The sequence below is a fragment of the Bactrocera oleae genome, chromosome 2 (assembly GCF_042242935.1).
Source record: "Bactrocera oleae isolate idBacOlea1 chromosome 2, idBacOlea1, whole genome shotgun sequence".
Taxonomy (NCBI): Eukaryota; Metazoa; Arthropoda; class Insecta; order Diptera; family Tephritidae; genus Bactrocera; species Bactrocera oleae.
This window is the reverse complement of record NC_091536.1, coordinates 49,691,610-49,707,126: the sequence shown is the minus strand read 5'-3', so window position 1 is coordinate 49,707,126 and position 15,517 is coordinate 49,691,610. Positions and strand designations below refer to the sequence as shown.

Below are 15,517 nucleotides of genomic sequence, written 5' to 3'. Positions count from 1 at the left end.
CAAAGATATTTTTTTTTTAATTTTTATAAGTATTTTGTTCAATATTTAAGGAATATATAGAAACATTTTTATAATATCTTTAATGAATCGGAGAACTGTATGATTTTAAAATAAACATCTAAAATCTTTTTTGGCCTTGCAAATACTGCATGTAAAAGGAATGGTCGATATAGCATACATTTATTTATAACTTACAAATAAAAATTACTTTTCCTGAAAAATTAATTATATTATATTTGATAAATAGATGTTGCAACACCGGGGTGTACCAAAGTTTTTTCGCGCAGAACTTCTTTATGCGTTGGCGGCATTCGGCCGCGCTTCAAAAAAATAACCCTGGTCGGTCCAACACATGAGTTTATCAAATGAAGAGAAATAAAAGATTTATTAGTGTCCATCAACAATTATGGTTACTGTATCTAGGGTATAATCTCTCTTTTTATTTTAGTTTTCTTCGTTTTCAAAATATATTAGTATGGCAACACTGGTTTTTTTACATTTGTAACCCTTTTGTTAGTGTTAAAATTAATAAAGTTGAAGAATGATTTAAATATTGAAATAAAGCTATTTTTGCAGCATATAATATAAACAAATTTTTTAAAAACGAATTAGTGAAGTGTTAGTGGAGTGAAAAATATAAGTGTATAATTCACTTTATATCGAAAAAATACGTACGTAAATAGTTGAAATTTTCAACTTTAAACGTAAATATCTCGAAAACTTTAAGTTCCCTGCGGCTAAATCTATATATTATATATTCTTGATCTGGAGGATCTCCTCGACCTGCTCATACCCATTATATCCACGAAAGCCTGGGACGGTATACTAAAGCCGACCCTTTGTATTGTTTTTAATATATATTGTACTGGGTGGGCTTTAGTTTAGCATCCCACGATTTCAGGGTTAAGAGGGGTATGGTTGGATAGAGGAGATTCTCCAAATCACGAATATATATAATTATTGCCGCCGGAAACTTATAGTTTTCGAGATATTTGCATTTTAAGTTGAAAATTTCACAAATTTTATTTTAAAATTTCTCGATTTATGGTTAACTTTTCTTTCATATTATGCACTTTTTATACACTAACACTTCACTACAATGTTTCTACATATTTATTTTATGTTAATTATTTAAATATTTGCTTTAATTAAGCATTTTATTTTTACACAATTTTGGTTATATGCACAATAACAAATGGGTTCCATGTTGACAGTTAACAAGTGTTGCCATATCTATTATATATATATAGAGATATATTTATATTTTGAAAGCGAATAAAAATGAATAATAAAAGAGGATTATACCCCAAATACATGAACAATTTATAATTTTGTTAATTCTCTTCTATTGATAAATTATGGTGTTGGACCGACCAGGGTTATTTTTTTGAAGCGCGGCCGAAGGCCGCCAATGCGGAAAGAAGTTTCACGCGATTGAATTTTGAACACCCCGGTGTTGGACCGACCAGGGTAATTTTTTTGAAGCGCGGCCGAAGGCCGCCAATGCGGAAAGAAGTTTCACGCGATTGAATTTTGAACACCCCGGTGTTGGACCGACCAGGGTAATTTTTTTGAAGCGCGGCCGAAGGCCGCCAATGCGGAAAGAAGTTTCACGCGATTGAATTTTGAACACCCCGGTGTTGGACCGACCAGGGTTATTTTTTTGAAGCGCGGCCGAAGGCCGCCAGTGCGGAAAGAAGTTTCACGCGATTGAATTTTGAACACCCCGGTGTTGGACCGACCAGGGTTATTTTTTTGAAGCGCGGCCGAAGGCCGCCAGTGCAAACAGGAAATCTAAATGCAAAAAATTAATGTTAAAGAGGGTATATCACTCTCTTTAAACTTCAATTTCTATAACGGAATTTTCTACAACTAAACAAGGTACCGTTTCTTTTTTTGTCCGTTTTGCCATTATTTTCATATTCAAATTTAATTGGTGAATATTGTGCATATAAATCATTCCGCAAGTGTTTATATTTTTTACATAATTTTTTAAATTGTGATAATTTTTGAGAAAATGAGTGGAAATACATCAGGTATGTTATTAGAAATTTAAAATTATAACAAATATTACTTAAGACTTTTAAATAGATTGTAATGAACCGTCAACCAGCCGTGGTGCGGTAAAAAAAACAAACGTTCTCAAAGTGTCCGAAATTAAGGAAATGTGGAATTTCCCTAAAATAATTCAAAATTTCGACACAACGGAGAAATGTATATCGTTTGCAGAGGAGGAGGGTTTAATTTTAAAAAGCAAACTATGTCGTACGCATAGGATACCTATGTTGGTATCCTTATCAGATAGGAGCACGGTTGGCATATTCCGATGCCGGAAAGGTGCCTGCCGTAAACGGACTGCGGTGTCGAGGTCGAGTGGGACATGGTTTGAAAACGCAAAAATACCACTGCCTCAGATTTTTTATATAATGTTTGCATTTGCATCGCACTGGTCCCATTCGAAAGTTCGAAAGAACAGTTTTATTAAGGAGCCAATTTTATCCAGCGCTACCATATGTGATTGGTACAATTACTGCCGCGAAGCTGTAGTTTTATACCAGGTTGATCACCAGGTAGCGGTAGGTAAAATTGGCGGCCCTGGTAAAATTGTTCAAATAGACGAGAGCAAATTCGGGAAACGAAAATATAACAAAGGTAATAATAAATACATTATTATTTATTATTAATTATTTAATTATTTAATTTTTTCTTTTTTAGGACGGAGAGTGGAAGGCCACTGGGTTTTAGGGATGGTAGAGGATGGGAGTGACGACCTTCGGCTGGAAGTGTGTCCCGATAATGTGAGGTCTGCTGAAGTGCTCATACCCTTAATTCAGAGACACGTTTTACAAGGTAGCATCATATGTACTGATTGTTGGAAGGCGTACGACTGCCTGTCCAGTCACGGATATGAGCACCGACGCGTTAACCATAGCGATCCAGAAAATCCGTTTGTTGTCGAAGATGGAACACACACGCAGAGGATAGAATCCCAGTGGCGCGTCATCAAACGGTTTTTTTTAAAAGACAATTATAATAACAGTGAAGATTTCTCGAATTTGATTTATGAATACGTATGGCGTAAAAATGTTGCAAATCAGCATCACGATCCATTCGTAAAACTATTAGATGCAATAAAACATACCTTTAAGCCATAAAACCTTTTTCTTTTATTAAAATGGAAAATTTAGTTCATATTATTTTGTAGAGGGTAATTGGGTTTTTTATTTATTTTGATTGCTGTCATTCGTTTGCATATGGCAACACTTATTATCTGACAACATGGAACCCATTTGTTATTGTGCATATAACCAAAATTGTATAAAAATAAAATGCCTAATTAAAGCAAATATTTAAATAATTAACATAAAATAAATATGTAGAAACATTGTAGTGTTTGTTGGATTACACATGTACATACGTGTAAGTTAAAGTGTTTTTTGACTTCAAAAAAATAACCCTGGTCGGTCCTTTGTATTGTTTTATGTGTTTTTAATATTTATTGTACTTTTTTTATATTGTTTTACATCTATCGTGGGCTTTTAGTTATATGTGTACTTGTATATGAACTGCACTGCTTTTATTTTGCATTTATATATGTACGTATATAATTTTACCTTTTAACAGCACTTTGTTGGTTTACACATGTACATACGTGTAAGTTAAAGGGTTTTTTTTTGTTTCCGTAACTGCAACACACTGTTACGTTACTGTACTTTTGTTCCTTGTTTTTGCTTTATTCAATTTACTTTTTATTTCGAACCCACATTTATATCCTACTTCTTTTTGGTAAAGACTTCCCTCCTTGCATTCGGCAGGTGAGCATGATACGACCTTCCAACGCATTTAGCTGCTGACCAAGCTCTATCCTCCAGCTCTTCTATCTGCTTCGTCGTTGCCCGCAATAATTCTAAAAATGTAACATGTAATTATATACAAGTAAAAGAAATTAACTGAAAATATTTAATTTGTAACGCTTTCGTACCTTTGTTTTCCATTTTGAATATACTGTGACGAACACGGATGATAGAACAAAATCGAATCAACGATAACCTGCCAGAAGCAACTAGTTAGCGAATTCGTAGTTGCCAGAATGTTCTAGAAGCAATGTTTTGTTACAGATTTACTATATAAGGGCTGCCGGATTGTGCAGCAAGGACAGTTCTAGTTAGAGTGTTGTCGTGATAAGAACAATTGAGACATAAGCAAGAAGTTGTAAGCTCGAATAACGAGCAATAAGTGTTAAGTCGTTGGAATTAGAAATAAAGATAAGTGTGTAGCCATTAAAGGATTAGGATTTCTCGATAAATCGTCTACCTGTAACTCACTCCTGAGTTCAATCACTGGATTGTTAAATAAAAGTCCCAATTTAATGGCTACACACTTATCTTTATTTCTAATTCCAACAACTTAACACTTATTGCTCGTTATTCGAGCTTACAACTTTTTGCTTATGTCTCAATTGTTCTTATCACGACAACACTCTAACTAGAACTGTGTTTGCTGCACAATCCGGCAGCCCTTATATAGTAAATCTGTAACAAAACATTGCTTCTAGAACAATCTGGCAACTACGAATTCGGTAACTAGTTGTTTCTGGCAGTTTATCGTTCATTCGATTTTGTTCTATCATCTATATTCGTCACAATATTTTTTAAAATATTTGCTTAGACATCTTGACATATGCGCACACTAGAAACATTTTTCACAAATTATGTTCGTGCAAACATTGCCATCCACTGTCGAACGTATTCGCACGAACACAGAAACATTTCTATCTTTAGCGAACAAAACGCCGAACATGAAATGTGGACATGAACACCTCCGCCAACGACGAAAACTTTGTCGAACAAATTCGTCTAGCCTTCTTTTCCAAGTATATTTGTAATCGACACTTTTTACTGCGATTCAAGTAGGTATCGAAAAACAAGTACTTGCATCGGAATACCAGAACTTATTTCTGTGAGCAACACGGAATGAACGGCTTGCCCACCCTGCAATTGTCGTCATTTCAAATTCTTAAAAAAGCTGGTAGACGTTAAGAACATACTAATAAACTTTCTAAGTAAGTATTACAGTGTTGTTTTCTGATCTACTTATGTACACATAGCCAATAAAGTCTGCGTTCACCCGACATATTTTTTTAAGTGAAGTAAAAACACAATGTAAATAGGTAATGCATGTATTTCTTCTTTATATTCTTAAGTTCAAAATACAAAAACAAAAATGTACATTACTATTTTCATTTTTGTGATAACAGGATTTTAGTGTAAGAACAAGTAAACAATTGCACCATTAAGTATATGTATATTTATTGTAAGCTTATGAAACGTTTACATGGTCACATTTTTTCCGCAAGCAAAGCAAATGAAATTTTGTTTTTTGATTGATTTTGTAAAGTAATTACAGACGCAAATTAAAGGGAATAGATTATGATATAGAAATAAAAGCGACGGTAATGCTATAACAGCAGCTTTCGAAAATATAGGGTTTTATAAAGGTACATAGTTGTACCAGAGAACTTAGAACAATGAAAAGGTGCAAATTGAATTTTGTATGATGCTCGATTGGTTTGCTGAAAAATTGAGATCAAGGAGTTCACCACTTTCTGTATAGTTTTGCTGTTATTTAACAGAAATGAGAATTTTAACAACGTTCTCTGACAAATTACGTATCTCCCAATATAAAGAGAAAAATGAAATGAAATGAATGAGAAATCAAGAAATACAAATGCCACTTCACATATGCATGATTATTTTTTGCCATATAAACGATTTTTATGATGAAAAATTATTATTTTTTTGCACAAATGCTACATTGATAAAATGTGAAAGATTATGCAAAAAATGATATTTTACTAATTTCATAATTTTCTAATTTCAATTTTTACAGAATTAATAATTTATGTATGTACATCAATATGTTATATTATATAATATAATAATATATTATCAATTATCAATAAATACATGTGAGCGCACTGCTCTATATGTAAGTATGTATGTACAAATATGCATATGACATTGCAAAATAAGTAATACATACGCAAATCCACATATATACATATATATGCGTACAAATGTAAGTATGTGAGCCAATAGAAAAAATACAAACATTGTTGTACAAAAACAACAATTGTCTCAAATAGCATCAGCACCAGAAATCAATATGGCAGCCAAATTGACAAATCCTAAATTTGTAGTAAATCACACACCAACAACATTTTCATTCATGAACGCTGGCGCACAAGCAATAAGCTAAGTCGTTTCATTCATAAAAGCAAACGCCTTACACATCTCCCCGAGCATGCGTTTGCCTACAAGCGTCTTTTCGCGACGATGGCAAAAGCTAAAAATCATAAATTGAACAAATTTCTGATATTCCGTCTAGAAAACACATGTAAATATGTCACCCGCAAAAACTACAAACATTGTTTTACAAAAACAACAATCGTCACAAGTCAATATGTCAGCCAAATAGGCGAAGCCCAAATTTATAGTAAATTACACAACAACAACATTTTCATTCATGAACGCAGGCGTACTTTTAACAAGCAACCTCGCTTCATTCATAAAAACAGATACCCTCACATCCCCCCGAGCATGCTTTTGCCTACAAGCGTCTTTTCACGACGATGGCAAAAGCTAAAAATCATAAATTGAACAAATTTCTGATATTTCCTCTAGAAGGGAAAAGTGACAACCCCTCAAATATGAGTATTAAAATATTTTAGAATAAAAGTGACAACATAGTATATTTGTCGATTAACAATTCAAGAAACTTTTTAAAGAAAATATTCAATATTCCTCTGATTTATGTATACAGTAAACCCCGGTTAAGTATCACTCCTCCAATCCCTCTTATCTGCCGGTGTCTTGCTGCATCTTAATTTTTTTTTTTTTTTTAATTTTTTAAAGAAAACGGTAATTTTTTTTAAATAAATAGAAATAATTTTTTTTGGTACCACTCGCTTAAGTACCACAATCGCTTATGTACTACAAAGCACAAAAAATCTGCATCTTTGGTTTTGGCACTTAACCGGGATTGACTGTATTTGTCGAAGAATGTACGTAAGTACGTTCGAATTTTTTGTACACACATCTGCCCGTATATATGCACATGACTTGTTGACTTTGTTTCCATTTACGCATGCCACGTTGTATATGAATAGGGGTTGATTTTGCACTTGCCCATATGCCATGTATGTTTATAAGAGTGTGTATGGCACATCTCGGATTTTCTACCAACAACACAATGTTGTGACGCTTTGTCGTCGCGTCAGTCCTTCGACAGATTGACTCTTTGACATAAAAGCAAAAAACGTGTCAACGGAGATTTCACATGTAGTAATGAGTGTACATATCTACATACAAATACATACAAATGTGTAAACGACATAATATATGTATGTCCTGTTGCACATTTGCTTCTACGCCAGTCAAATTTCTATAGGAAAATCAACTGAAATTAGTATTGAAATAAAATAGACTTTTGAGCAACAATATATTTTTTAAAATTTTATTAAAAATAATATAGAAAGAATACATGTTTATATAAACATAAATTTAATTAATTTAAATTTATAAAAAATCTGGAATGAAAAATAAAAAGAAAATTTTGTATATTAGAAAAATATATAAATTTATTAATAGTATATAATTTTAATAAAACACGACTTTCAGAATTTGCCTACCAACAAAAATAATAATAAATAATAGTTCAATAAAAGGGAATATATTTCAAATTTCAAATGGCATATCAATATTCCCAGTTTTGCATATATCATATTATATTCTCTTCAATATTCGTCGGTTGGTTATGTTAAGAGAGCGTATGTTTACAGATTCACCGCTGTTATAAAAGCGAGAAATGTTATTTGTTTCTCGTGCATGTGTGGTGAACTCCTTGATAAATTCCTACAAAATGTTCGATGTCGAATCTGCACCTTCTCATTCTTTTAAGTTCTCTGGTTGCACATATATTCACCATAAGGTAGTCCTAACACTGTTTAACTTAAAAAATCGTTTTGCAGAAGGCCGCGCGAAAACATAGGACATGAGACCCTTTCATATCGTAGAAGGAGAAGGTTTTCTAATACTGATGAAAGAGGTAGCCCCTCTATATACAGTGCCATTTAATAGTTTAGAAAAAAAACTGTGGGAAAAATATTGCACGTTGGCGGAAATGTTTCAACAGAGGATTCAAAAGGTATCTACACTGTGCTTACCTTTCGATATTTGGGCCGAAACAATGGCAGAACGGTCCTTTCTTGGTGTAACCGTTCATTTTTTAGAAAGAACTACATTCGTAAATTGTGCTATTGGCACCAGACAGTTATCTCAACGTCATACGGCCGATAATGTAGCAGAAACGTTGAAAACAATTCTTAAAGAGTAAAGCTTCCGAAAATTAGATGCATTGTAACAGATATAGCTGGAAAACAATCAATGGGACTATCGATATTTTTTTTCGTCTCACTATCGATAGTTTATTTTGACTATCGATGGTTTATGCCTTAACTAGACTTACCAACAATTTTCATAAAATTATAAAATTTCAATTTATATAGCTACATAATGATATAGTCTGCCAATACCAAATGTGAAGTCTAATTATTGGCATGGTAGCCTTAACATCATCGTTTCATTCTAGGCTTGGATCTGCGCAAGTGGTTTCAAATTATTTTTTACACTTAATTGAGGTGTTGAAAGCGTTAGAAGGAATGTTGCGGAAATATTTAAATTAGGTAGCAATTTATAATGGTCTAAAATGCCGGTTGCACATAACCTCACTTATTAATACGTGCAAATGGAATTCAGAATATTTAACGCCACAGTTTTCCAGTATTTTAATACGAATAAAAAACCGTGGAAAAATAATTATTGTAAAAAAACCTCCATTTTATTTCGTACTAATGATTATGGGGAATCAAATTATGAAACTGAAACATATTACATATTTAAACATTCTGCTGTGATTGAATTTCACAATATATGTATATATTCGAGTGGTCTGACTATCGATAGTTTTGTTTGACTGATTTAGGGGTGATTTTTAATAAATTCTGTAAAAATAATATTCTTGTAATCTTTAGTTTTATTTTCTAGACATATATGCTACTAATCAAAAGTAGTATACCTTTTTTTAATAAGATTCGAAACATTTTTTTTCTTATAAAATTGCCCTACTCGAATTCTGTTTAGTTTTCAAATTATTTTGTTCAATATTTAAGGAATATATAGAAACATTTTTATAATATCTTGAATGAATCGGATAACTGTATGATTTTAAAATAACCATCTAAAATCTTGTTTGGCCTTGCAAATACTGCATGTAAAAGGAATGGTCGATATAGCATACATTTATTTATAACTTACAAATAAAAATTACTTTTCCTGAAAAATTAATTATATTATATTTGATAAATAAATGTTGCAACACCGGGGTGTACCAAAGTTTTTTCGCGCAGAACTTCTTTATGCGTTGGCGGCATTCGGCCGCGCTTCAAAAAAATAACCCTGGTCGGTCCAACACATGAGTTTATCAAATGAAGAGAAATAAAAGATTTATTAGTGTCCATCAACAATTATGGTTACTGTATCTAGGGTATAATCTCTCTTTTTATTTTAGTTTTCTTCGTTTTCAAAATATATTAGTATGGCAACACTGGTTTTTTGACATTTGTAACCCCTTTGTTATTGTTAAAATTAATAAAGTTGAAGAATGATTTAAATATTGAAATAAAGCTATTTTTGCAGCATATAATATAAACAAATTTTTTAAAAACGAATTAGTGAAGTGTTAGTGGAGTAAAAAATATAATTGTATAATTCACTTTATATCGAAAAAATACGTACGTAAATAGTTGAAATTTTCAACTTTAAACGTAAATATCTCGAAAACTTTAAGTTCCCTGCGGCTAAATCTATATATTATATATTCTTGATCTGGAGGATCTCCTCGACCTGCTCATACCCATTATATCCACGAAAGCCTGGGACAGTATACTAAAGCCGACCCTTTGTATTGTTTTTAATATATATTGTACTTTTTTTATATTGTTTTGCATCATTCGTGGGCTTTTAGTTATATGTGTACTTGTATATGAACAGCACTGCACTTATTTGCATTTATATATGTACATATGTAATTTTACTTTTTAACAGCAGTTTGTTGGTTTACACATGTACATACGTGTAAGTTAAAGTGTTTTTTTTTGTTCCTTGTTTTTGCTTTATTCAATTTACTTTTTATTTCGAACCCACATTTATATCCTACTTCTTTTTGGTAAAGACTTCCCTCCTTGCATTTGGCAGGTGAGCATGATACGACCTTTCAACGCATTTAGCTGCTGACCAAGCTCTATCCTCCAGCTCTTCTATTTGCTTCGTCGTTGGCCGCAATAATTCTAAAAATGTAACATGTAATTATATACAAGTAAAAGAAATTAACTGAAAATATTTAATTTGTACCGCTTTCGTACCTTTGTTTGCCATTTTGAATATACTGTGACGAACACGGATGATAGAACAAAATCGAATCAACGATAACCTGCCAGAAGCAACTAGTTAGCGAATTCGTAGTTGCCAGAATGTTCTAGAAGCAATGTTTTGTTACAGATTTACTATACAAGGGCTGCCGGATTGTGCAGCAAGGACAGTTCTAGTTAGAGTGCTGTCGTGATAAGAACAATCGAGAAATAAGCAAGAAGTTATAAGCTCGAATAACGAGCAATAAGTGTTAAGTTGTTGGAATTAGAAATAAAGATAAGTGTGTAGCCATTAAATTGGGACTTTTATTTAACAATCCAGTGATTGAACTCAAGAGTGAGTTACAGGTAGACGATTTATCGAGAAATCCGTTAAAATACTGACAATTTACTTATAGAGATCAATATAGATAGTAATCGATTGTCGGTTTTTATGTTTTGTAAAAACTCAATCAGGTGAAAGTAAAAAAAATAAAAACAAATTCAACTAAATTTCGTAACTATTGCGATTCAAGAACAACATTTTATTTTTATTTTAATTATGACGTATTGGAATTATATTTATTTTTCATAATGTAGTTTGTTTAATTAAACCATTCACATGGCTTGAGAACATCATTTGTAGAAAATTTTCAGCAAGGAAACATGTCGGTGTATAAAGACACAGTCATTGCTTTGATGTCTTTATTACATGTTTATTTCGAAATAAAAATATTTTCTAAAATATTTGCTTAGACATCTTGACATATGCGCACACTAGAAACATTTTTCACAAATTATGTTCGTGCAAACATTGCCATCCACTGTCGAACGTATTCGCACGAACACAGAAACATTTCTATCTTTAGCGAACAAAACGCCGAACATGAAATGTGGACATGAACACCTCCGCCAACGACGAAAACTTTGTCGAACAAATTCGTCTAGCCTGCTTTTCCAAGTATTTTTCTAATCGACACTTTTTACTGCGATTCAAGTAGGTATCGAAAAACAAGTACTTGCATCGGAATACCAGAACTTATTTCTGTGAGCAACACGGAATGAACGGCCCACACTGCAATTGTCGTCGTTTCAAATTCTTAAAAAAAGCTGGTAGACGTTAAAAACATACTCCACACGTTTAATAATACAGAGCTCTAAGTATAACAAGTTATTGCGCAATTGTGTTGGTTTTATTTATACATACTTGTAATATGTTTGTTATGGCCCCGACTTCGGAAGTGTTTCTCCAAGAAAGACAAGACATTGGTGTCATGCAAACGTTGCCACAACAATGTGCCATATTGTGGCAACACATCGAACTTACATCTTAAATCTCATAACATTATTTTAGAAAAGTGTAATAAACTTTCTAAGTAAGTATAACAGTGTTGTTTTGTGATCTACTTATATACACATAGCCAATAAAGTCTGCGTTCACCCGACATATTTTTTTAAGTGAAGTAAAAACACAATGTAAATAGGTAATGCATGTATTTCTTCTTTATATTCATAAGTTCAAAATACAAAAACAAAAATGTACATTACTATTTTCATTTTTGTGATAACGGGATTTTAGTGTAAGAACAAGTAAACAATTGCACCATTAAGTATATGTATATTTATTGTAAGCTTATGAAACGTTTACATGGTCACATTTTTTCCGCAAGCAAAGCAAATGAAATTTTGTTTTTTGATTGATTTTGTAAAGTAATTACAGACGCAAATTAAAGGAAATAGATTATGATATAGAAATAGAAGCGACGGTAATGCTATAACAGCAGCTTTCGAAAATATAGGGTTTTATAAAGGTACATAGTTGTACATATATTCACCATAAGGTAGTCCTAACACTGTTTAACTTAAAAAATCGTTTTGCAGAAGGCCGCGCGAAAACAAATGAAATAATTGCGTGCATTTTAATCTTCATCAGTTAGGACATGAGACCCTTTCATATTGTAGAAGGAGAAGGTTTTCTAATACTGATGAAAGAGGTAGCCCCTCTATATACAGTGCCATTTAATAGTTTAGAAAAAAAAACTGTGGGAAAAATATTGCACGTTGGCGGAAATGTTTCAACAGAGGATTCAAAAGGTATCTACACTGTGCTTACCTTTCGATATTTGGGCCGAAACAATGGCAGAACGGTCCTTTCTTGGTGTAACCGTTAATTTTTTAGAAAGAACTACATTCGTAAATTGTGCTATTGGCACCAGACAGTTATCTCAACGTCATACGGCCGATAATGTAGCAGAAACGTTGAAAACAATTCTTAAAGAGTAAAGCTTCCGAAAATTAGATGCATTGTAACAGATAGAGCTGGAAAACAATCAATGGGGCTATCGATATTTTTTTTCGTCTCACTATTGATAGTTTATTTTGACTATCGATGGTTTATGCCTTAACTAGGCTTATCAACAATTTTCATAAAACTGCAAAATTTCACTTTATATAGCTACATAACAATTTAGTTTGGTAGTTCCAGATGTGAAGTTTAATTTTGGATAACAAGTTAGGCTTAAAACCATCTTTTCATTCTTGGCTTGACTGGTTGCATATTCTTAAAATATACAAATTATTAAATTTAACTATTTTTTACACTTTAATTAAGTGTTGGATGCGTTAGAAAGAATGATAAGAATTTATAGTTTTATTTTCGTCTTACTATCGGTAGTTTATTTTGACTATCGATGGTTTATGCCTTAACTAGACTTACCAAAAATTTTCATAAAATTATAAAATTTCAATTTGTATAGCTACATAATGATATAGTCTGCGAATACCAAATGTGAGTCTAATTATTGGCATGGTAGCCTTAACATCATCTTTTCATTCTAGGCTTGGATCTGCGCACGTGGCTTCAAATTATTTTTTACACTTTATTGAGGTGTTGAAAGCGTTAGAAGGAATGTTGCGGAAATATTTACATTAGGTAGGAATTTATAATGTTCTGAAATGCCGGTTGCACATAACCTCACTTATTAATACGTGCAAATGGAATTCAGAATTTTTAACGCCACAGTTTTCCAGTATTTTAATACGAATAAAAAACCGTGGAAAAATAATTATTGTAAAAAAACCTCCATTTTATTTCGTACTAATGATTGAGGGGAATCAAATTATGAAACTGAAACATATTACATATTTAAACATTCTGCTGTGATTGAATTTCACAATATATGTATGTACATATGTACATACTCATACATACACCAAGAGACTAATGCATATAAACGAATATCATTTTAATTAATTTTTGTTTTTTGCGTTATTCTTCATGTTTTGTTTTATAAATAAATGCAAACATTATTTCATAAAAATAACATGAGATTTCATGGGGAAAAACTACCGATACTATCGATAGTATCTTTTGAAACTATCGAGTGGTCTGACTATCGATAGTTTTGTTTGACTGATTTAGGGGTGATTTTTAATAAATTCTGTAAAAATAATATTCTTGTAATCTTTTGTTATATTTTCTAGACATATATGCTACTTATCAAAAGTAGTATACCTTTTTTTAATAAGATTCGAAAATTTTTTTTTCTTATAAAATTGCCCTACTCGAATTCTGTTTAGTTTGGTCAGCATCAAAGATATTTCTTTACAAATTTTTATAATTATTTTGTTCAATATTTAATATATAGAAACATTTTTATAATATCTTGAATGAATCGGATAACTGTATGATTTTAAAATAACCATCTAAAATCTTGTTTGGCCTTGCAAATACTGCATGTAAAAGGAATGGTCGATATAGCATACATTTATTTATAACTTACAAATAAAAATTACTTTTCCTGAAAAATTAATTATATTATATTTGATGAATAGATGTTGCAACACCGGGGTGTACCAAAGTTTCTTCGCGCAGAACTTCTTTATGCGTTGGCGGCATCCGGCCGCGCTTCAAAAAAATAACCCTGGTCGGTCCAACACATGAGTTTATCAAATGAAGAGAAATAAAAGATTTATTAGTGTCCATCAACAATTATGGTTACTGTATCTAGGGTATAATCTCTCTTTTTATTTTAGTTTTCTTCGTTTTCAAAATATATTAGTATGGCAACACTGGGTTTTTGACATTTGTAAACCTTTCGTTATTGTTAAAATTAATAAAGTTGAAGAATGATTTAAATATTGAAATAAAGCTATTTTTGCAGCATATAATATAAACAAATTTTTTAAAAACGAATTAGTGAAGTGTTAGTGGAGTGAAAAATATAATTGTATAATTCACTTTATATCGAAAAAATACGTACGTAAATAGTTGAAATTTTCAACTTTAAACGTAAATATCTCGAAAACTTTAAGTTCCCTGCGGCTAAATCTATATATTATATATTCTTGATCTGGAGGATCTCCTCGACCTGCTCATACCCATTATATCCACGAAAGTCTGGGACGGTATACTAAAGCCGACCCTTTGTATTGTTTTTAATATGTATTGTACTTTTTTTATATTGTTTTGCATCATTCGTGGGCTTTTAGTTATATGTGTACTTGTGTATGAACAGCACTGCACTTATTTTGCATTTATATATGTACATATGTAATTTTACTTTTTAACAGCACTTTGTTGGTTTCCACATGTACATACGTGTAAGTTAAAGTGTTTTTTGACTTCAAAAAAATAACCCTGGTCGGTCCTTTGTATTGTTTTATGTGTTTTTAATATTTATTGTACTTTTTTTATATTGTTTTACATCATTCGTGGGCTTTTAGTTATATGTGTACTTGTATATGAACTGCACTGCACTTATTTTGCATTTATATATGTACGTATGTAATTTTACCTTTTAACAGCACTTTGTTGGTTTACACATGTACATACGTGTAAGCTAAAGTGTTTTTTTTGTTCCTTGTTTTTGCTTTATTCAATTTACTTTTTATTTCGAGCCCACATTTATATCCTACTTCTTTTTGGTAAAGACTTCCCTCCTTGCATTTGGCAGGTGAGCATGATACGACCTTTCAACGCATTTAGCTGCTGACCAAGCTCTATCCTCCAGCTCTTCTATCTGCTTCGTCGTTGCCCGCAATAATTCTAAA

The 15,517-nt window shown here is 32.0% G+C and overlaps 1 protein-coding gene and 1 long non-coding RNA gene across 2 annotated transcripts; one reads left to right on the top strand and one right to left on the bottom strand.

The window, feature by feature from the left end:
- Nucleotides 1-1,823: 1,823 nt before the first annotated feature.
- LOC138859000 (uncharacterized) lies at nucleotides 1,824-3,183 on the top strand. The gene is made up of 2 exons (XM_070113116.1): nucleotides 1,824-2,652; nucleotides 2,716-3,183. The coding sequence occupies exons 1-2, from the start codon at nucleotides 2,166-2,168 to the stop codon at nucleotides 3,153-3,155; spliced, it is 927 nt and encodes a 308-aa protein (XP_069969217.1). The 5' UTR covers nucleotides 1,824-2,165; the 3' UTR covers nucleotides 3,156-3,183.
- A 6,379-nt stretch (nucleotides 3,184-9,562) lies between these two features.
- LOC138858999 (uncharacterized) lies at nucleotides 9,563-10,932 on the bottom strand. Its single transcript, XR_011398039.1, has 2 exons — nucleotides 10,481-10,932; nucleotides 9,563-10,405 (listed from the first exon to the last, which is right to left on the bottom strand). It is a non-coding gene; the product is annotated as an uncharacterized lncRNA (long non-coding RNA).
- Nucleotides 10,933-15,517: the final 4,585 nt, after the last annotated feature.

Excerpts from the sequence above, each read along its gene's own strand:
- LOC138859000 (XM_070113116.1), top strand. The coding sequence starts at position 2,166 with ATGTGGAATTTCCCTAAAATAATTCAAAATTTCGACACAACGGAGAAA. Across the intron at positions 2,653-2,715 it reads GAAACGAAAATATAACAAAG|GACGGAGAGTGGAAGGCCAC; the intron begins GTAATAATAAAT and ends TTTCTTTTTTAG.